The following is a 23793-nucleotide window of genomic DNA, read 5'->3' as shown; positions in this document are numbered from 1 at the left end:
CAGCTACTGCAGTATCCAAAATGTCTATATGAGCACCCCCCCCGCGTCAGATCTCTTTGTATTCTGCTTCCATAACATTTAATATCTACAGCAATCCAGAATATCAATTTACTTCAAGTACTGTATGAAGTTGTATCGTGCACAGACCCCATTATAGATCATTTTAAATATATGCAGCTATACCCCAGACTAACACAGGAAGATCCCTTTAGTAGAAGTCCATGGTAAGATTAAGGTTGGGGGGCCAGCAGGCTAAGAAACGTGCATGCAGACTTCGAAGCCTTAAGCTAAAAATGTAAGCGAATACCTTCTACAACAAATGGGTGATGTGATGCGTTGCTAGTTGTGCATGCTACAGAATGTGGAGTTTTCTGGAGGAATTCCGAGGGTCTTGCATCGCGTCTCAATTTGTTCATAACCAGGCCTGGCTTTTGTACAGTAGAATTTATTTTAACAGGCCTAGTTTCCACACTTACCAGGCTGATGCTGAATGACTTGCATTTCAGTTCCTCCAGACTCTGTTTCTGCAGCTGTTCTGTGATTAGGGAGATCATGATGATCTGGGGGTTCCGCTGGTGTCTGGGCACTTCCCGCCCACCCCCTCCTTTAGGAGCGCCACTTTTCCATCACGGCCATACTACTGCCACAGCTGGTACTGGGCAGTGTTGGCCGATCACATCACTCCATCACTGCAGTCTGCAAGACAAAGACAATTAGCGTAGGCCCAAATGACATACCATTGTATGCAGCCCCGAACACTACAGTTCACAAGAACCAATCCGAGCAGAGAATATACTCAGCCCAGCAGGAATGACAATAATAAAAAGAAGGGAAATCACGAAGGGTGGTTCCCAAGAACCCATTAGCCTATCAAGTTCCACACAATCTGCAAGAGATTCTGAGCACTCGCAGGACACCACCCGACCACTGCTGCCTTCAAAATCGTAAAACTCACTAATGTACTCCCCACCCCTTCACCCAAGAAAAGTACCCGAGACAGCAACCAACCCCAGGGCCAATTACTACCATCAACAATCAGAAGACTTGCGGGGGACACACTAGTCTACTCCCGATCACATCACTTTGGCCTTCAAGAAAAAAAAAAAAAAAAGTATCTGTTCAAGTACTGCCCTGATGTTGGCAACCTATCTAGCACCCCAGCACTGCCACCTCCAAAAGTTCCTGGGAAATATCAGCTTATTCAAAAGGATGCTATTAAGGAGTACATCGTAGTTCATATAATCTTTTAACACTAAAAAACAAACATTTCAGTTATTTATTGAACATTGTAGAGTCTCAAACAAAGTTAACAGGGCTCACAATTTGCACTTTCTGCTAGCCATTAGCTAGTGACAATTAACTATTTGCACAAAAGAAATGGTGTGCTCTGTGTCTATGTGTAGAATTGGGGTTGTACAAACGTGGATCGCTGAATTGCTAAAGATTAGAGCAACAACCCTTCCAAAAGGATATAGAAGAGGAAATTATTTAAATCCAATATCTTCCAAAAGTCTGGATGCTTAGATAAGTCGATTTTAAGCTATTCTCTATTTCTGGGCATAAGCAGAGCCTACAAGTCATCAATTATTGAGGCACATATCCCTGTGAAACTAGGACTTCCATATCACCTAGTTGATTTGACTGCATCAAAATCGAAAGCTACATCATTTTTTGCACCATGGAAGCACTCAAAAATGAGACCGGTTGTATGGCTTTGGAACAGATTGAGATCAGCCCTGACAGATGGTTTAGAATGGAGTATTCTATACATTTTTTGACAATCCCAACTTGCTGTTGTTTCAAAGCTCCTTTTTATAAGCGAGTTGTATTATTGCCCCCCCACTTTATATTTTGCAACAAGGTACATAACCCATTTTAGAAAGGTCAGGTGTATCCTAGATGTTTTAATACAAGACCCTTGTTGAGATCTTAAAGTTGAGACCAGAAACCTCTGTCGTACACTGCAAGCTCATTCCCAAATCTGTATTAAAGGTTCTGCCCGGTTCAATTGAGGAAAGCCAAGGAATCGCGTACGTTTTAGCTTGCAGTTTAAAGCAGTGCCTTCATATGCCCAGACTTCTGCCATGTACAATGTCAGCACCAAAAGGAATGCAAGCATTTTGTGTTTGCAGACCAATTTCTGTTGTACCAAAATGATCAAACCAATCTGCAAATGGAGAACCTCCCAATTTAATTGAGGACAATTTCATGAAGCAACTCAATGCACTGGGAGACAGCCAAGTTAAGGGTGAAAATTATTGGGACCAAAACAGTCTTGTTTCAGTCTACTGTGCATATAGATTTCCTTGGAGACAACCCCACACTTGTGAAACCAAATGTGTACAGAGGTGTTGTTATGAAAATCGTTGATATAATAGGGAGGGTTTGAGGAGCCAATTTTAAAAGTTCCTCCTAGTCTTAAGGGACTGACTCAATCAAAAGCCACACTTGGAACTGCATTCAAAAAGGTAGTTTTGAGGTCAAATCATTTCAGCGAAGATAGTAAAGTTTAGTGTGTTAACACTCGTGGACATCTGGACCGACCAGAAATCCAGTTTGCTTTACTGAAAGTATTTGAGATGCTTCTATCCAAGTGTTCAGAGCCATTAGTAATATTATAACAAAACGTTTTGCAGACAGTAATGCAGGGATATACAACCTACAGCTAGCGAGAGGTTTTGGAATACAACCCTACAGACTTTAGTGTGGCTTTTAATAGTCAGCCGCTCAAGACTGTGGGGGGACAAATACATTGGGGCATCAAAAACGTACCCATTGTAACTCAAGGCTTTTCGTCTCTGTACACGCTTGGTTGGACATATCGGAGGCAATCTCAAAAGAAATTAGCACCATGAACAGTAATGAGGCTGCATTTTAGCCCCAACATCTTTGAACATTTCATTTCGGCTGACCTCGAATACTAACTTGCTTCTAGAAGTGTCCCCATTTAAAATACTATCCAATGGGTAGCATGTGTGTGCGATTTTATCCTCTTAGCGATAATGGCAAGTTTAAAGTCTTTTATAGTTTGAATGATTTAGCAGTCAAAAACACACAGTCCCGGGCCATAGACTGTGCTGGCAAGATTTCTATGAGTTGTAGTCCGGAAATCTGGAGAAATTCAGGTTGCAGACACGTGAAACAATGCAATAAGCCTAAAAGACATTAGGTAAGATTTTCATTTCAGTGATGCATTTTCCTGACCTGTGTCAACCCCAGTACTTTTTGCTGGACTTATATTATTTTTACCTTGTCCCTAGGGGAGTGGGAAACTTTCCCCTTCACCTAGTCTAACTCTTTTTATGGGAGACATTTTATGTCCCTCCATAGTGTCTGATGGAGTTTTATTTTCCTATAACGTTGGACTGACTGAAGTTATGTGGCAGCACACAGCATTTTAAATGCAGTGGCTTCCTTTTAATTTCTCTTTAATGTACTTGGGTGAACTACTGTTTCCAAGGGGTAGAGTAGGATTTCCATCCACATTACATTTTACATAGTGAGCCAGCACATCCCAGCGTATGTGGAGTGCTGGGGAGATACAATCTATCCCCTGAATTATCTGGTAATATTTATGTTACAATTGCAAGTCTACTTGAATGGCCGGTGGCAGTGAAACTACTTTTAGTCATTATTACTCGCAGATGGTCAAATCAGCCGCTATAATGCACAGGAGGGAACCATTCCTTCTAGAACTGTGGGCTCCTTTATTCGCCATTTCTTGTTTGCTCGTTAGTTGGGTCTTCTGCCGTCCTAGGTGGGAAATACCCTGGTTATTCTGTCTTTGGTGGGAATCCTTTGTAATCCCTGCAGAGGTCCCAGAGCCTCTGAGAAGGCATGAAGCGAGGGAGGAGTCCAAAACTCTGCAGCCCTTTGTTAAGCCCCTTGCTTGAAACTAACATTTCCCACTGGGGGTTGGCTGTCTAGATAGGAAAGCCAGACCGCCCCTTTATGTAAAGTACAGGGCGAGTCTGCAGAGGTTGCGCTGTAGTTCCTGATAAAGACTGACTATGACAAGTCGACCACTGGAGCGGAATACGAAGAGGAAGAAAAGACATCTGTAGCGATTTCCAGCAACTGCAGAGCCTGATGCAACCCTTCCTTCCAATCAACCTTGGGGTCCCGAATAAGACAGCTCCTGCCCAGAGGCTGGTGAGATCCACTGGTTTCAAAAGGACCTGCAAATTGATCCATCCGTTGATGTTTTGTGACCTTCCTGGGCTGCAAAACACTGATACCAGGGGACCATGAGCCAGAGTGCAGTGCAGGGTCTTCTGAAATCCAGATGAAACTTTGTGGACTCCTGCTGGACCTCCAGAGACACTATTTGAATCCCAGAGGTCCCCCACCAGAATGCAAGACCGAGAGAGAAGAAACTGCAAGAAACCAAGAAGAATCCTTTGCTGGAAGCCTCCTCTGGCCATCCAGTGTCAATTTCATTAGTCTCCAGACAAGAATCCAGGGACAGAGTCCTCTGCTGCTGCATCCTGAAGGCATCCAACCAGAAGCTCTTCTGTTCTCCTAAGCTACTGTGTTGGTACCTTAACCCTTGTGTGAATCCCGAGAGGCTGAGTGGGTGATTCATGTGGTTGAACGTTTGGCCATATCATTCTCCCAGGCCTAATGCTGGAACGCATGTAGGGAGCCTTCTGTGAAGTCCCTGAACACTTCTAACTATCTAAAGCTAATACTCATTTGTTGAAGATATCCATGGATCTCTGACTTTCCTGCATCTGAAACCTATCCTAACTTGCCTACAAGCTGGCTCCTAGACCACTATGGTCCCTCTTCTGCCTCTGAGAAAACATATGCTATAAACTAGGGAAGCACTACAAAAGATCAGGCATCTGTCTTGAAAACTATAACAAGTGTAAAAGTACTTACTTGTAAATGAGTTAGCGTTGGAACCAGTGCTCCAGATAAGATTTTGAGGTGGGAGTATTTTACTCCCCATTTTTAAACTTTGAGAGTAAGTGTGATTTTAAGAGTAAAAATTACCTTTCGCCTTTGCAAGAGAGTAAAATGTATGTAACATCCAGCAGACGCATGCACAAACTGTATGAAACTGAATGTGTGTTTAGAGGTTCGATAGCAGAATTGTCTTTTGATGTTTAATGAAAGTCCTCATTTTCTGGAGCTTTTACTACCTAATGGTATGCAAATGTTATGATACAACGGTGCAGAGAGGGAAGGACTCCATGCTAAATTTTATATCTAATCTAACGGTCAAATGGTTATTCTATATACAACGCTTTGCCAAAAGCGCTATACATAGAACATATTTATCACAATTATCGCCAAACCAAAGTTGGTACTCCTTTATCAACCTCGAAAGGATGAAAAGCTAAGTTGCACTTGCCAGGATTCAAACCTGCAACCTACAGATCACGCACAGATTGCAGCAATGAGTGCTCAACCGGCTGAGTCATCTTATTAGCTAACATCCATCAGAGGTCAGTTAACTGAGTATCGACTGAGGTATAATAATCACAGTACCTAGATGTTGGATGAATCATTTATAAAGTACTACATGAAGTTAAATACCTATCTGGATTATCACAGGGACAGGTTTTGCTGACTTTCTATTTCAATTACTAATGTAACTTTCATATGTTTTTGAACAGCACTCACACTTCCTGGAGAGTCCGGTTTTCAATGTTTTAATTGTAGTCTTGAAGATTGGAGAGGCTAGAACACCTGTGATTGGTGTAATAAAAATCACTCACCCTTGAGCCAAGACTCTGCTGCCACGGACCATTTTTAGTAATGTACCCCATTGACTGCAAGGTTGAATGGATGTAAACTACACTGCGCATAGTCATCATTTTACACACTGTTCTTATAATTAGAGTGTAAATTAAATGATTAGCCTCTGCACGATTATGCACACAGCACCAGAATACAATTGTGCAATACTGGTTTGCTTTCACTGGGAACAAAAAGCATAATTTGTTACAAAATATTAATTCTCAATTGCAACTTAGTTTTCCAGCTTAATTAATTATACAATCCTAAAATACTAGGAACATTTGCACAGTGCCTCTGAAGCTGAATGGAAAGAAACCACTCCTTTTATCACAGTGTGCCGTTTCTTTTTTGAAAGGCTTCAGAGAAATACATTCTGTTTCAGAGGTAGCTTGCAATTACATCCATGTAGATAAAAATCAAAAGAAGCCTTCTGGTTTCTGTCAAGTAACCTGACCTGTGTACTGCCCTCTGCTCTAAACCTGTGTGTAAATGTACACAGGAAAATAATAAAGCTGTCGTAGTAGTTGCAAGATTTTCATGCGTAAAAAGGCCTGGGTACGCACCTTATCTGGAGGCCTGGCTGTAACTGTATCTCTGAAATAAAATTATTTTCAAAGTGTTACAAAACGTATTACTTAACTAGTTGCTCTTTTATTCAAAGTAAAAGCAATTTAGGTACTTTCTAGTGTTCCACTCTTAAAAGTAATTGCGTTGGTACTGTTTTATTATTCTTAACTAATGAGCGAGAACGCTTACCAATAGGTTTACCTACCATGAACTATTCTTCTTAAAGACTATTGGGTTTTGCATTCCCTGATCTGCCTAGTGCATTTCTAAAACAGTCTTGTAGTTACTACTTACCTATGAATTGCTGAATGCCCTTATTAAAAGTATGCCAAGTTACCTTGAAATACTTTGTGTCTTTCTAAAAGTGTATAACTGGTTACGCTTTCCCTGAACTGCTCTAGGGCACTTCTAAAATAGTTTACACAGTTCATACGTATCCTCGAGAAGCTTTAGGCCTCTAGGTAGTATACACGTTAAGTTACTCCCTCTGAACTGAAATCTAAAAAGTAACATTGGTGTTGTAAATGTAACTTTCTTCTATAAAGAATGGATACATAGGTTACAAGATATAAGATATTGGTCTAATAAGTTGTGCAGATCGTGAATCGCACTGTATATTATGACCAGTAGGGTCTCCTGCCCTTGAATTGCTTATTGTATTCTGAAAATATACCCAACCTTAAGAATACCTTAATGCCATTATGAATGTGTTATAGGTTTGACCCACCTCGACTGCCGATTGTAATCTAAATAGGGTTGTACCTTGGTTTGTAGACCATAGGTACAGGGTTGGTTTTTAGAATTGCGTTTATATGAGATATAGTACTAACCCAAGATTTATCTTGGCCTACTTGTATTTGAATAAACCATTTATTTGTACAATACATAGTGTTGCCGTGTTTCTTTGAACCATATGTAGTCTACAATTTCTTTGTACTGGTCTACAGCCCTCTCTCCTTACTAGGCTAAGCATGGCTGCTCTGTCTACGCTGCCAAATGTGCTCAGGTTGTACAGCCTTATACTAAGAGGAAGTTTTGTACTGTCTCAGATATGGTTTTATGAAGCCCTTAGTTGGAGTTTAGAAAAACAGGTCCCCTACATACATTGCATTGCTGCCTCATGCCCCTTTTTTGTGCATCAGTACAAGAATGCTCTTGGTCCAACATAAAGGGTGTCTCCAAGTCACACCAATTGATTTAAATAGGGAATAAAGATACTGAGCCCAGAATAGAAGATAATCCTTGAGCAGGGCACAACCTCAGTTGTTGCGGTCCTGGGATCAAGAGTGCTTCAAGATTCATATGTAATTTATCGTTAAAGAAAATAAAGCAGAAATGGAGAGTCTTTAAGGTTACTCTATTAATCGTTCAAGTTACTTCCAAAAGGAGCGTCACATATACCCATTTAGTATCCAACATTAATTTGCAGAATTGCATGCGTCTCAATTTAGTTAACCAATAACCAGAATGATCAGATTTTTTAAAGAGAGCAGTCTCAGCATTTTTCATGAATATTGTCTTGCAAGGTTTCTGTGTAGGAACCAAAGTTAATTCCCATTTTCTTTGTGGCAACATGGGATTCAACCAGTTTGAATCATTTTTTACCTATAGAAAGGGGAGGCTGAGTGGGGAGTTGTGGGTGGAGCGGTCTGGCACCACATGTTATGGTAAAGAGTTTGGCAAGAAATAAATGCAGAAAAGTGAGATTCAACCAGATCCCAGATCCAAAGCCCAGACTCCTTTTGTTACTCAATTAATGTCAAGCCAGCCTCTTGTTGCATGGTATCTTTTAGTAGGTGTTGAAACATCTCACTTGTCACTACTTTATGAAGTCAATTATATTTCTTGTGTGGGGAGGTTCATTTTCTCTACGTCAGGGATGGTTATGCTTTGCTACATGTTCTGTGAAAGGAGCTGTGTGGTTAGGGCTCTCGCTCTCAAAAGGAAGTTAAGATTTAAAAATTGCTTTTACTAAAAAGTGCTTACGGTCAATGTGGTTAATTGGGTATCGACCATCACCTGGTAGGCAGGAGCTACCCCCAAGAACCAGGAGTTAGCATATAGCGTGCCGCAAATCTAACTTAAGTGAGATGCAAACATTTTGTCCACTGTATAAAATACATTGTGTTTTAAATGTCTTCTAGAAGTCTCCAATGGTTCTTTACACAGATTCCAAGATACAGAACCACATGGGCTTGTTTGTATGGGACCAGTCTGCCACAGGAGCCAGAAGCTACCGATAGCTGTTGGTATCAAGTTAACCAGTCTCTCCTGGGCTAACATCAGGAGCTAAACAGCACACACAAACTTCAAACGCTCATGGAGATTGCTTGTTGCAATGTTTTGTTTGCTCATCGAATTCTGTTCATGCCCGGCTTCATTTTTAATTCACCTTTATAGCCGAGTGGGAAGTTTTACATCCTTGTGCAGTTTCCAATTCAAGTCTGGCGAATGATTGTTAACTTCCTTGAGCTGATGTCTAGAGATGGAGCCCTTTCCTACATCCTGCAATAACACAAAATAATCATCAATGACTAACACTGATTAAGTAAAATATGCATACCCATTTGGAACTCTTCCGTTAAGCAGTCTAAAATTCAAGGCCGTAACTTTCATGCAATAAATCACATTGATTGTACGAGAATAGTGGTTAATCTCCACAAATCATTCCTGTGGCAATCAACCTCACAATCCAGATTCACTAGGCATTTGGCATTAATATCCCCTGTTATTATTTGATCATTGGGAAAATTAACCGTCCAATTTGGTACAATTTAATGTACTATGTTCAGTCATTTTACCAAATATTGCAAACTTGGTGGCTCATATGTTGAATCTCAAACTATGAATTGTCTTAGTTGTGATGCATATTCTTATCAAACCTCCTAATGTAGGAGAGGAAGATGAAAGGGATCTCTTATTAATGAAGTGTGGATATTGCACTCTGATCAATAAGCCTCCCTTAGGTCACCCAACTGGATATTTTACAGGCAGCAACAGTAAACATTGGAATGTGCAAGTTGTAATTTAGTCAACTGCCCATGCTTCTTGTAGGCCAACAACATCACGATTCCTACGAGTACGTGTAGTGTGAGCCGTCTCTTGTACACAGAGATTGCCCACATATATTTCACTTCACCTAGTTTAACCAACACCCTCCACCCCGTAAAGGGTTTCAGGTGTGCTGAGAGCCAGACCCACGACCTTTCTAGTTTATTTCAGAGTGCATAACCGTGTGTTATTCACTACCCATACCCATTCAATTAAGTAGCACTTTTGTGACTAGTTTCTCACTGCCATTTTTAACAGTGTTTAGCTATCCGCTTCCGGTCACAATTATAAACTGCAAATCACAACATGTTAATTCAATGCCTGGAGCAATGTGCTCACATTTCTACCCATGCTTCTAATCTTTCCTAGAAAACACATCAGGTGAAATAAGGCCTATTAATGTCCCAGTCCTTTCTGCATCATGGAAGATGTGCATTGCCCCACCACCCATCTTTTTATATACACATGTTAGACCACTATGACATTTTTACTAAATATGATTTAGGATACACAATTTTATTTAGAGCTGCAAGGCCCAAGTCTAACAGACAAGATTATTAAATGCCTTGAGAAAGTTGAGCTTTGGATTTAATTGAAGAGCATTCTCCAGCATCCAAACAACTGACGTCATTCTCCTGGGGCCAAAACACAAATATACTGATCGGCTCAACTATGCCCTTCCGCTGGGTTATTTAATCTACCTGTGTGGTTGGCTAACAAAGTCAAGAATGTAGGCTTTTATTGGAAACTATCTCAATTTGGACACCTAAGCAGAAGAATTACAGAAACCTCCTTTGTATACATTAGGTCTACTAAGAAGAGCTTATGATTTTTTGGACCAAAAACACCTTCCTACGGTGGTTGGAGCATTAATCAACTCCAGGACTGATTACTGTAATGCACTGTACTTGGGCATCATAGATTATCCAACGCATTCAAAAAGTCCAGAACTCAGCAATTTGGTTGATATTCCAGCTCTCACGTAGTGACTGCTACTACATTCCAGAGCTTCCTCCATTAGCGGACTATGGGATCTCAGATCTCCGTTTATGCATTATGCCTTACTTCAAATGTCTACATGGTCTCGGTCCCTTCCTATCTCGAAAAGAATCAAACTATGTACATCAGCGAGACTCATTTTCGAAAGACCAGGCCCTTCAAGTAATCCTGAAATCCCATTTCCTACACAAAGGGGGGTTCGTAGATTTTCAGTGGCAGCCCATCAACTCTGGAACATACTTTCACATCCCTTTAAAAGATCTTTCGGCATTCTGCAAAGCTATCAAAACTCGGCTTGTATTAAGCCTCTAGTCCCAATCTCCAACTAAGATTTTAAACCTTCATCCAGCTCATTCTGTATGTGGTGCATGTAAGGGTGCAGAAATAAGGCGCAGGCACAAAAGGTGGCATAGTTTTGGTTATAAACATGAACCAGTAAAAGGGTTGGGAAAACAGCCTCTCTGTTCCTAAAGCTAAGAGGGGTTTCTCTCCCTCAAAGAAGACTAGTGAAAATTTCAGGATGTCAAATGAGGAGTCCGTTACTGTCGTGTCCCAAAAATCTACTTCTGACCAACACTAATAACTTAAATCAAATGTGCAAGGGCGATCTCTTCCAAAGTAAAGTGGTAAGGACAGCTCTTGCCAACAGAAAGGCTCCCAATGTCTCAGGTGATCAAAAAGTTCCATAAATTACAACAATAAATGTTCGATGTATAACACCAAGGATTAGGGTGTAGCTCCTTTCCCCTGCATTGCTTCTGGTTCTACTTTCCGCTCCTTGGGTTCCAGAACCCATATCTTCTTGGGTTACCTTCACTGTACATTTATATTTTCATATGGGTGCGTGGCCTAGACTCAGTTTTGTATTGTACTAGTGTGGTGCACTCTCCTGCCAATCATGGGCTTTCTTCTGGTCTGTGTTGCTTTCAGGGTGCCAAGCCCTCTTATTCTCAAATGCTCATGTGGGTGCGGGTCCCAGACTCGCAATGAACTGTTGCAATAGCTTGGTTTACTCCCCTGCCAAGCATATGCTTCCTTCTGTACTGTTTCTTACAGGGTCCCAGACCCTCTTAGCCTGGTTCTGCAGTTGCTCCCAGATCTCAAGCACCTCTCGGTCTGCCCGCGTTCCTGTTTCTCTTGTTTGCGTCTTCCAAGCAGTGCTATTTCCATCGGAGGCTTCGGCAGCGTTTGGACGTTCTCTGCGGCAGCAGCGTCCCTGCCGGTCAATATGCATTCAAGTGTATCTTCTCTTTGGCAACCACTACCCCAGTCTCGTCCATCTTCCCAGGATGGGGCTTTGCTTTCCGGCAGCTTGCTGGGCCTGGGGATACCCAAAGGTTTGCTTGGGCGTGTGCACAGGAGCTCCTTTCTCCTTGGACTACCTTCTCACTCAAGTTCACCTCTGCACGGCGTCTCCTGCTGTGGCCCCCTGTTCGGCATCTCCCAGGCTTCCTGGTCAGAGGATGGCTCTCTGCTGTTTTGCATTTCCCTTGGCCAATCAAATGCGGTGAGAGACTAGTCCGTTCACTTCAGTTCTCTGGAGAGATCTTCATACTCCATCTTCACAGCACATGTAGTGGAGTTAAATGGAAAACACTTGGTATTTTCAAGGCCACTAGTCAGGTCCAACGTAACAGGTTGGTTGACCTTACAATAGAAAATATTAGCACCGACTGGAAACCGGAACGGAGAGTTTGAATTGGGGTAGCAGGGAAGGTCTAATAAAGCAGAGAAATACTGCATTCTCTTGGAATGGTTGTCCCTAATCCCATAAAGGGCTTCCTCTTCAATGTGCTCCTCACCCAGTGCACCACCCCAGGGAGACTATTGTACTGTGGACACACCTCCCCGACACTATATGAAACGGTCTCCCCCTAGGGGAGAAGGGAAAACATCCAGAGATTCGTCACATGCATTATAAAACTACCAAATAGAAAATATAAATGTACCAGACATACTGTGGCAGGATGCACCTGAACTACTTTTGTCAATATCAGCATCGATTCTGCACACAGTCAGTCATAAGATTAGATCAACTCTAGCTTTAGAGTAAAAGATTTGTGCAGTCGAGTGTCCACATCATGAGGCAAGTTAATATACTTAATGTCTCTCCTTTCTATAAATCTCAAACAAGGCATTGTGCAGAGCAACTTTCAAAAGATCACCCAATGCAGTGAACCATGTTGTTCAGGAAATGTGAGTGATTATTATAGCATTGGTGTCATTAAATTCTGGCATCACCCCAACATACTCATCTTTATCAAAAGAGTTACAACAAACTCTTCTGAGCCACGTCCAAATTCCTAACCCTCTTCAGAACTCTGGTCTTACTGGTTTGTTCGTCCAAGTCAACATGACTTTATTTTAAGGTCTCCATCCTACGTTTATCAGATAGTAAACAGAAGCACATACAAGTGGTTAGCCTTCACCTCCCCCGCAGGCCAGATATTTTGACTCCCATTTCTTTGTGGGGCCATTAGTTTCAATACTTCAACGTTGACATGATGTATTTCTATTTTGGGGACAGTTCTTTGTTTCTGCATCAGAGCAAAACCAGACATCTCTACTACTCCCTACCTCACCCATTCAGTTTACTGCACTTCAACTTTGAATTAACACCTGTCCACAAGTCGGTCTGTAATTCAATGTGTTTTATTTATTGTCCATCACGTCCAGATAATCACAAGTCGACATTTCAGTGTCAGCAGCCTGTTCTCCCATCCTGCCATTCGCCTCATACAAGGGGACATTTGTACACACTGTGCGGAGGTTCTTGTTGCCAGAAACCTAGATTAAGAAGTTTGAGGAAACACCTACCGCCAGATCTAGCTAACAAAAGCCAACCAAGAGATTGATTTCAATCAAATAGTTTTAATCCAAACTCGCAATTGATGTTAGAACAAAACTAGGCCTTTCATTTGATCTTTGCCCAGCATATCTCCGGATATAAATCACTTCTTTTCTTTCCTGTAGAAGTATGCTATAAACATAATCATTGCGTCATTTTATGGTTTCTCTGCTCTGTAAACAATACTGTGTTCATGGGTGCTGTCCTCGTGATGATGTTTCATCCGCCAGTCAGGTGTCAAGCCAGTTTATTGGACCAGTCCTAACTGGGAGCACAGTAATGCATGTACCCATCATTCGAAAGACTGATTAGATCACAAGGCATGACGCAGTGAAAAAGTAGAGGCAAGATCACCACATTATTTAGAATATCACCACTCTCAAGACAGTGGATGTTCGATTGTTTGCATTCAGTGGGTCAGGACTCACAATATCCACTGTATTATCCCTATGCGGTTGGTGTTAGGCAGGTGTTAACTGTTTCCGGGAGCTCATCAAGCAGACAAATCAGATTCGGCCAGATTGTAGCAGTCTTCCTTTTGTTGGTAGTCAATTCAGGAGGGGTTAGCAAGGCAGTACCCTTTGCAAAAGTGATTTTAGTGCACGATCCACTGTTTTTCGAGTCATTGCCCAGAACCTGCATTTTCTTTTATCTGGCTGAGCGACAGGCGTGATACTTGCCATGTTAAATAAGTTGTTGTGAATTGAAATCCGACCTGGCTCTACGCCAGCTAAGTCCAATATACGTTTTGTTGCAGCAGTCACGTCTAGAGTGTCGCGCTATTTAAGGGAAGGATGGGCACATCTGACAATCGGAGTGCTGCCTCAGTCAGCCTCCCCCACCCTACTCTCTCCAACTGCTTCCTCTTCACCGAACGTTTCGAATCCATATCACAAAAACAGACAATGAGGTTCTAAACACAATCAAAGTCTCCGAAAGGCAGGATGTATTCTTAGTAGTGGTGTTTCACACACCATGATTCAACTAGGATATAAAATCAGGTCAAATGCTTCAAGTCATCACATGGGCCAGGTCAGGCATTCACTGGACTGTGCTTCGCAGGCAGTGCATGCCGTAGAACATTGGGCATGCCAACTCCGAGTGCTGCAGCAGGTTTTCTACTCTGTCCTAATGTTAATGCCCTAAGGTTGGCTCACTGATGATGCATAGTGTAGCCAACTGCACCACTCACTCGATTTTTTTTATATTAAATATTTTTTTTAAATTTCGTACTGTAAAAGAAGTGTTTTATAAAAAATAAAAAAAAAATAAAAAGTTTGAGGGGGGTCCCTGCCCCCAAAAATAAAATAAAAAAATAAACCGGAAACATTTTTCTGTACTTTTGTGTCAGAACTATTGCTATTCGAAACTTCGCCTGTCGAAACTATAACTAGGCACCCACTCAACGCATGCATGAGACTACCAATGTCCAAAGCAAGAGAACATGATTAACCTACACAAACATAGAATAGAATAAGCTAGAAAAAAGATGCATCATATCATAGGTATCCAATAGTGAAAAATAAATCTGATAACAGACGATCTGCATTAGCAGGAGGCAACCGATCAACTACCTACATAAGAACACAGCAGATGGCAGTGCTGCAGACAAGATACTGAAAAGAGCTCCACATTTGAGTGTAACAAGTAAAAATATTTTACAAATAACTCTCGTCTTTCTTTTAAGACACTTCACTTGTAATACAGGAAGAGAAACATTTTATATCTAGTTCACCGAAACTCTGTACCAGACCAAGTAGCAAAATAAGTGGCATAGTTGTGTGAACATCCCCCGACTTCTGGTTTTCCTGGTATGTTCTACTTGAAAATGCTATGTGGGAAGTAATATCTTCAGAAAAGAGCCATGTTTTTTGTTAGAGTGCTGTAAACCTTGCTGTTAGTGCTCCAGATAAGACTTAAGTGGGAATATTTTACTCGCAATTTCTTTTTAAGTTAGGAGTAAAATGATTTGTTTAGGGAGTAAAAAAAAAAAAAAAAAAAACAAGTCCCATTCCCATTGAGGGTATAATAAGCGAGTAAAAATATATATGTTTTACATGTAAAACCAGTGCTGGTCATCAGAGATCCGGCCACAGTCAGGCACCCAAGACCATGAACCGCGCTGGAATATATATATATTTTTTTAAAAAACACCCGCGACGGCAGCATTGCCTTTTACCGCGGCTTTGGCACTGGTGTGTAATACACAATGCTCGCGACATGTACAACTGAAAGCCGCTGTAAAAGGCAATGCTGCCGGCGCGGGTGTTTTTTTTTTTTTACATATTTCAGCATTGCTGGATGTTCACTACGAGCCCCGCCCCCTCGGGCACCACCACGCCCCCAACTCCTCCCCCACCCAGCCCTTGTGTTGTGGGATTCCCCCACCACATTTTTCCCATTTCCACCACTGCGTAAAACAGAAATGTTTTGTAGGACATACTGCTTTGCACCAAGTTATTCATGCACATTAATTTATACCTCTTCGGATTAAGGAAGTAATAATAGTAGAGCATCTGCCTTTCTGTGTAACTTAGTTAACTACTAGTTCGAACATAGCCATTAAGTTGTGAAGATGTGTATCTAGCCGATTTTTGTTGGGAGTATTTTTACCCTGTATTTTTATTTAGTAGGAGTGCTTGCAAATTTTTAGGGAGTAAAAGTGGCCAATACACCCCTTATCTGTAGTGATGATTCGCGTGTGAAGTGGAAAACCATGTCATCAGAATAAAACACGAACCAATTACGAAATGCTCTTCAAAACAGCTCACCTTACACCTACTGTTTTGATCTTGATCCCCCAGAATGCAGCAGGTGAGAATTGGGCCCTTCTATTTTACACCCTAAAATCAGCCCAAGCAGCACAATTTATAATGGCCAACAACAAGTGCACATTGGTTTGACCCCTTTAAGACTGGTACTGCACAGCTGACCCAAACACATGCATTTCAAGAAACTGCCAAAACCCTGCCTCTTCCTAGACCTGCACCTTAGCACCGACTGCTACCTTTATTTCAGTTAGTAAAAGGCAATTACTTCATTTATAGGGAAAGCAGTTTAAACATTACTGTTTTATGCTCACACGGTCTCCTCTAACCTGCCCCATGTCTTCCAAGCTCCTTTTGTTCAGTGCACTGCAGCAATAGTATTGGCATGCAGAGATTAAAAGTCAAATACATTTTTAAAAAGTAGACTTGTTCCGATCAGTGGAATGAACAGCACCTTCCACAAAGAGGACATCTCTACTGCCAACTGATGCATAGGCTACCTACAAAGATGCTTTTAATGTATGGACTGCTAACCACGCTGTTTGAATTACAAGATAAATGCCCATTTATTAAAATATATGATTTTTACTTGCCAAGTAAATAAATCACTTGAGAATGACATCCAAGTTTGTACTTTCTAAAACAGGGTATACAATACTCTTACCTCCAATTTTTAAACGGAGCACCAATCTGTCGATACTATATGAAGACTGCACATTCTTACAAAAAGTTTTGATCTTTTTTTTTTCAACTTTATTTTTATTGGCATTTCATACAACAAAAAAGAAACTATCAACAGGACAGAACTCCCCCTATCCCCACCTCCCCCTTCCCCTTCCCCTTGCTTGATCCAGGAAATAACTCTCCCTCAATGATGTCACCGATAAGTTCCAGGCATCCGAACAAGGGCCGAGACCCATACAACTAAACGCTAGATCCTTGAAGCCAGACCACTCGATTCATCTTACATGTCCGATTCCTCTTGCGGGTCTATAATACCCAACAATGTCATAGATTTCGGGCACCAAGCCCTGCGCGCTCCCTCCTTTAAATAAGCAATTAGTTCAGACCAGTCTGTCCTAAATCTCATACTTTCTCCTTGAAGTGAGTAACTGAGCCACTCCATTGCCAACACCAACCACATTTTGGTTACCCACTCATGTTCTTGTGATGGATCCTTAGACTTCCATCGGCGTGCCAGCACCAGAGCCGCCGACATCATCATGATGATGATGATGACAAACCTTTCGACGGGACCTGATGGGAATCGCCCCCAAAACTCACCCCAAGCAAACCATATCCAGCCCTCTATTCCTGCCTCCAACCTTCCCCAGGGTATGCACCACTGCTTGCCTTACTTGACCCCAAAACAACTCCAATTTTGGGCAATCTCACCATATGTGAGCCCATGTACCAATCCCCCCGCACGCCCTCCAGCATTCCCGAGATGAAGATGGATAAATCTTATGTAGTCTGATCGGGGTGAGATGCCACTGGACCAGGAGCTTTAACCAGATCTCGCGGATCTGGATCGATCTGGTTAATTTCGGGATTTGGGACCAGAGTTGTTGCCAGTCCTTCAATTATTACCCCTGTTTCTTCCTGCCATTTCTTCATATAAATCCCAGGTGGGAGAGTTTCACCTTCTTTAATATGCCTATGGATGGATCCCATTAATCCCCTGTCCCCGGAGTGCGAGTCTAAGTAGTTCTCAAATGGCGTCAGAGGTCGGCAGCCAGCCTGACGCATCTCAGGGTGAGAGAGCCAATGCCGTAGCTGCATATACCCATATCTAGGTCGTTCGTCCAGGCTAAAGTCACCCTTGCACCTTTCAAAGTCTTTAACTGACCACTCGTGGTACATATCTCGTAGCATTCGGCATCCCCCCTGGAACCATGCACCAAAACTCTTGTTCTTACACCCTGGAGTGAATTGCGGGTTTTCAAATATAGGAGTGTACGGGGGTGTCGATCATTTTGAAAGGCAAAGTATGGAGATGCCATCCTGGTGTGAAGGGCTGTGAAAAGGGCAGTTTTCAGGACAGTGTCGCTAGGTAGTAACATCCGCACTGTTAATAATTAAGTGAAGCAATTTACTTGGCAAGGCCAGTAAAAAGTAAGTTTAGAGGACATGGAGCATTCTTTTAACAGACACTAAACTGTAGACAAGTGAGATGAGGTTTTTGTATGGCCTAAGGTGCTATCGAAGCACTTGGACACAAGTCTGAGTATTTTGGATTTTCCCATGCCCATTTTCTGTGACCTGTTTTATATGTATATCGCTGTGGCATCCTATCCAATGCCCCATCGGGGCGTTTTTCCTGAGAAACTGCTCTGGAGTTAACTGTGCCCCAAATGCAACCCATTTATTGTGCAGTTCTCCTCACGAAATTATCCTTTTAGGCTGGAGGATGATGGGAACAGCCTTTTACGATTAGAGTGGGCTGGGGATTGGGGAAGCCTAGTACACCTCAGGGTTGGGAGTTAGATTTAGGAATCCAAACAGCTAGACAGTTTGAGAAAATGGGAGCTCGGACATGGCAATATATGGTCAAGGCTACTGTCTGACTCAGCGCAAGATCTGCAATTGGCAGAGTCGGCCTGCTCATGACTGGCGTTGGAGGGACTGAATTCTCTGAAAGAAAGCCCAAGATGAAGCTTGTGAACGTTTCCTGTGGCAACCTGTGGTGACTGGGAAGTTTGCAAAACTCATTCAGAACAGTTTCCACTGTGCCCTAAAGCTCATATTTAACCCGAGCATCTGACTCCTTACCTTGTTGGGCCCTAAGGACACGTCCTGAAGCATAGAAGACACCTACCTGAAGGACTCTACTGGTCGGTTTACTCTTTCAAGATCTGTTTTGGCAATGAAGTGCCAGCATACATCCGGACACCACATTTCTACCGTGACCAGAGTGGAGAGGAACCAAAAATCTGTTCCCTTGATTCACAACTCTAACCTCCCCCCTTCTCTCAGGAAATCCTTAGTGCCTGGCCCTGCACAGATGTAACACCAGGAACAGGTATCATTGGACATGAAGCACAGACGAGTCAGCGGTCATGATTACAAACTTAACCAAAACAGCAACACAAGAGAAAAACGACAAAAAGCATCTGATCTCAAAGGAATATATCTTCAAATTGGAACTGCCCCCACTGGACTCGGTGAGCTTCAGCATACTGGAAGTGGACATACAACCAGGCCTCCAGATAAGCGTTGTACCAAGCCTATTTACGTATTAAAATCTTTAAATACTACAGTTTTATTCATTTCCTGCTTATCATTTATGCCCCAGGATAGAGCAGAGTGCAGTGCAAAGAAACCAGAACGCTTCTTTGACCATGAAGAATAGCCTCTGAAACTGAAATGTTTTTCTCTGAAGCCTTTCAGAAAGAAACTGCACACAATGATCCAAGGAAGGGTTTCTTTCTGTTCAGCTGCTGCCGTGTTTTTGTGTCTAGATCCTCGTGGGGCAAAAACATAATTGTGCATACTTTATTTTTTATGTTAATATCATTAATAAGATGGAAAGCAGTAGAACTTTGTAAAAAAAAGAAAAAAGAAAAAAAAGAAAGAAATTAGGCTTGATTTAGTCAAATCACACCTTTACTGCCCAAAAGTACTTTTCAGAATTCCTGTGCGGTGTGCATTTATCATCAAGATGTATCTATATGCTGTGTTCACACACATTGCAGGGATCGAAATTGGGATTTATTGACCAGGAGCAAAAAGCAGTTCCTGGGTATCAGGCATAACCAGTTAGGCAGGAGCTACCTATGGGGAACCAGGGGCTAGTACATAGTGTGCAGCAAATCTAACTTTACGCAAGATGCAACCTCTAACTTTGTGTTTTTTATATTATTCAGTATGCTCCGAATGGCCCTTGTGTGTTCTTTATTCTCTTTTTATATACATTCCCAAACCTACACAGTTAATATCACATAACTAGGTGTGTATGGCACCACTTGCCACAGGACTCCAAAGTAGCTCCTGGTAGCTTTTGGTTTCAAGGTAACCGGGCTCCCCCTGGCTATAACAAGATCCCAGCTCCTGGCAATTTTGAACCCAGGCATTGTGTAGGAGAAGGTTTTCCACAAAATGTGAGAAATTGCTTGAAACCAACCATCTTTGCTGAACAACTGTTTTGTTTCTAATGGGCCCTATTCATTTTCCAGTTTTGTTAACTTTTGGTTGCCTGTTGCATACTTTTTACACTCGCGGAGGCAAAATCATATTTAATCTTAGAACTCAATTTACACTCAAATTATAAAAACTGTAAAATACTCCCACTCAAAACATTATGTGGGGCACTGTTAAGTATGCATGGTCTAGTTTACATCCATTCAACCTAAACATGCAGTAAATGGGGTAAATTACTATAAACAGTCAGTGGCAGCTGAGTCCTTGCTCAAGGGCAAGTGATGGTCACTACACCAATCACAGGTGTCACAGCCACTTTGAAATGAATGTTCCCAACTACAATTAAAAAACATTCAAAACCAGACTCTCCAGGAAGTGCAAGTGCCGTTTAAAAAAAGAAAAGAAAAATAAAGTTACAAGTTAATTGAAATAGAAACTCAGCATAACCTGCACCTAGATTAGAGTGATAATCCAGATGGGTATTTAACTTTTCCATGTAGTGCTTTATGCATGGTTCATCCAATTAAGCACCGATTATTATACCTCAGTCAATAGTTCTTTTACGGACATCTGAAGGATGTTAGCTGGTAGGATAGCTAAGCGAGTTTAGCATTCGCTGCTGTGATCTGTGTGTGATCTGCAGGCCGCAGGTTAGAAACCCGGCAAGGCCATCTCATCCTTTCATCCTTCTGAGGTTGACAATAGGTACCAACTTTGGCTGGGTGATAAATGTAAATATGTTCTATGTACAGCACTTTTGCAAAAACGCTATATTACAAATTGTTAACTCTGCTGTGAGAAACCTGAGGGTATTCCCCCAAGCCAACCTCGAGAATCCCTTATTCAGGTGGCCTAGGAAGGGCCGATGCGCTCAGACCCCAGGGCCGGACGAAGAGAGAGGATCACCTGGAAGGGGGAACCTGAGGTTGTGCTCGGCGGAAAGGCCCCAGGTGAGGTGCTGTATTAGATAGAGGGAGCGGAGGACGATACCCCTGAAGCTACCGCCTCTCAGCGAATCTCTCGGGCCCAGATCCAACGACCCTCTGTATTTGGCCAACCAACTTGGAGGCCCAAACCTTGTTACCCTCGAAAACCCAAACTACGAGAATCCTCTTTTCTGTTGTCCACCCTAATAATCCCAGTCATTTCCATTTGTTTAGCAAACTCCACCAATCTCACCCTTCTCACTTTATCAACACACCTTAGACAAATACCATTTTCCATGACAACCCCCTTCATTCCAACACGAACACTTTCGCATATCTCGAAGGACGACGGACTAACACACAAGCCATTTACCTGACATGTCTCAACACAAGGGTCAGGCAATCGACCAAAACCGCACACATCCGACAGCCTTTCCCTTCCCCACAAGGTTGAAAGATGGAGCACAAGACGAGCAAAGCAGACCGCACGTCAAGAGAGCCAACTCCGCACGGCAGTTCAAGAGGTGGAGAAAGACCGCACGAACCGAGAGAGTGACAAGTGGAGAAGCGACCTTGCCAACCAAGGTCTGTGAAACCTCTGCAGAAGGAAGCAGAAGACTGAATAACCAATGTGTGTTGCAGCAGATGTCAGCGGCATACAGGGCCCTCCTCTGGTGATAACCAAGCCGGGGAAGAGACACTTGTCTCCGTGGTACCAACCTTGACTCCAGAGAGAAGAAAAGCCAAGCGGTTCCTCACAGCTAGTGAGTCGAGGGGAGAGTCGATAAGAAACCGAACTGTGTTGAATGAAAGTAGCGAACGGCTAATTAGATTGTGAAAGAGCATAAAGGACTATTGATACTAAAAGGAGGAAAGCAAGCAACAGAGGAGTCCGGCACCACACGGGTGCACACTCCGGAAACTCTGAGCAATTACACGATTGTTGAAACTACTGTTACCAGAAGGGCTCGGGAAAGGCGCAAAGGGGGTCATACAGGGGTACAGTCAAATCCTCTGTACAGTCAAAAGTCTTTGACCGACAGAAATTGTGAAACTAAGGGAACTGAATCCCGCATCATCAGAACTGAAGAGTGAACCCAGCAGAGAGATGTCCCCAGTGAACTGTTTAAAAGGACATTAAGATTTGTGAATATCACAGATGAAAATTTCATTAAAGCCATAGTGAACCCGACAGAGGGAGGTGAATAGTCAAGTAGGATCTGAGCCTGGAAGAGGGGGATCCAAAGGTGAGTAGCCAACACCCACCGACCCATGAATGCAACAAAGAAAAGTACAACAGGGAAAGTATTCAAATGCATGCATGCCTGGCTAATGTCACCTGCCATTGAACTTTGTACGTGACCCGAATTCACATGTTATACACGGCTGTCGCCTCATAACAATTTAGCTTATAGCACTTCTCTGTATCTAGGCGCTGGCTATCTGCATTCTAGCCCAATGCAAATCATCTTGCCTCTAGGTTTTACCCCGCTGCAACCTAGCGCAGGTGATTCACCTTGCACCTAGGCGTTGCCCCCTTGCAATCTTAGTCAAGTGTATTATTTTGTTTCGAGGTGTTTAACTCAACTGCATCATCTTGCATCTCGATGCTGCCTCAAAGCAATTTAGATCAAATGTTATCATTCTGTATCCAAGCGCTAGCCATTGCACATGCATTTGCATTTTTTAGCTTAAGGTAAATCTGCTTTTAGATGCCGCGATACGCTCTAATCTGAGTATTACTGCTGCATTTACTGTTCTTTATGGCTATTACTGGGTCTGCACTGATGGTATTTACTATCAATCTTCTTATTTCTGTGTAAGATACTGCTGCAATACTGAGTGCCCTGCAATCTGTTACGTGCATACCTGCCACCCTCACTGCCTACTTACCCACCATTATTATTACTGGTCCTCATTTTCCCATATCACTTGCCGCAATCTGCCTTATTACACCCGTCTTTGCTATAAACATCTTGATTTGCCATGTTGCTCCCAATGCACAATTTAACCTTAGTGGCCTAATGTGCCCATCTTGTACCTAGCCTAATCTGCTCACCTTTGATTGTTGCCTACTCTGCCCTTTGTGTTTTCTATCAGATGCACTAACCTAAGGCGCACACTACCCCCACTATACAGACTGTTATTAATGCAGCTGCCTCTGCCCTTGCATGCCTTAGCCTTGCCAGTAGCATATGCGCATATCTTAAACATCTAGCCTCCTGTGTTTATCCTGCTCTTAACTCCTAATGCCTGCTCTGCACACCAGCCTATAGCACACAATCTAACTGCAGCCTACTTTGCCTATGTTACCTATTTTCCTAGCTATCACAGCCCACTGTGCCTGTGGTGTGCTCTAATCCACTGTTTAGACCAAAGGGCACACTGATAATCCTCTAGCATATTGCATTGTGCCCACTGTGGCTTGTTCTAGCCTTTCAGGTACCTATTGTGTATATTGTGTCTTAGCATACCTTGTATTCTAATATTAGGCACCCAATGCCTCAGTTCATGTTAACTCTGCCCGCATCATCCTAGCATACCACGCCACATGTATAGCATGTACCCAATATGCCGTGCATATCTGGCATCTTAAATTCTTGTACTACAATGCTTAGTTCCTTCCATGCTTTTTATCATGCCTACTTACCATTGTGAACATTGGCGTGTCTACCACATTGCACTGCCCATCACAATCTGTCACTACAGCACACAAACCGGACTAGTGCCTAGCCTCTAGCGAAGT

The 23793-nt window shown here is 42.5% G+C and overlaps 1 protein-coding gene across 4 annotated transcripts in view; it reads right to left on the bottom strand.

The window, feature by feature from the left end:
- FAM53C (family with sequence similarity 53 member C) overlaps positions 1 to 23793 on the bottom strand; it is a 277153-nt gene that overhangs the window by 228238 nt on the left and 25122 nt on the right. For 2 of the 4 annotated variants that reach the window (XM_069651576.1, XM_069651579.1), the window contains exon 2: positions 477 to 696. In XM_069651576.1, coding sequence (XP_069507677.1) covers positions 477 to 554 — 78 coding nt within the window. In that variant the 5' untranslated portion in view covers positions 555 to 696. Of the gene's footprint in view, positions 1 to 476; positions 697 to 6311; positions 6343 to 8707; positions 8821 to 23793 lie in introns of all 4 variants that reach the window. The other 2 variants (XM_069651578.1, XM_069651577.1) reach the window with 2 other exon arrangements.

The sequence above is a fragment of the Ambystoma mexicanum genome, chromosome 3p (assembly GCF_040938575.1).
Source record: "Ambystoma mexicanum isolate Mex_15411 chromosome 3p, UKY_AmexF1_1, whole genome shotgun sequence".
NCBI lineage: Eukaryota > Metazoa > Chordata > Amphibia > Caudata > Ambystomatidae > Ambystoma > Ambystoma mexicanum.
Note: the sequence above shows the minus strand (reverse complement) of the source record. Positions and strands in the feature narration are given on the sequence as shown.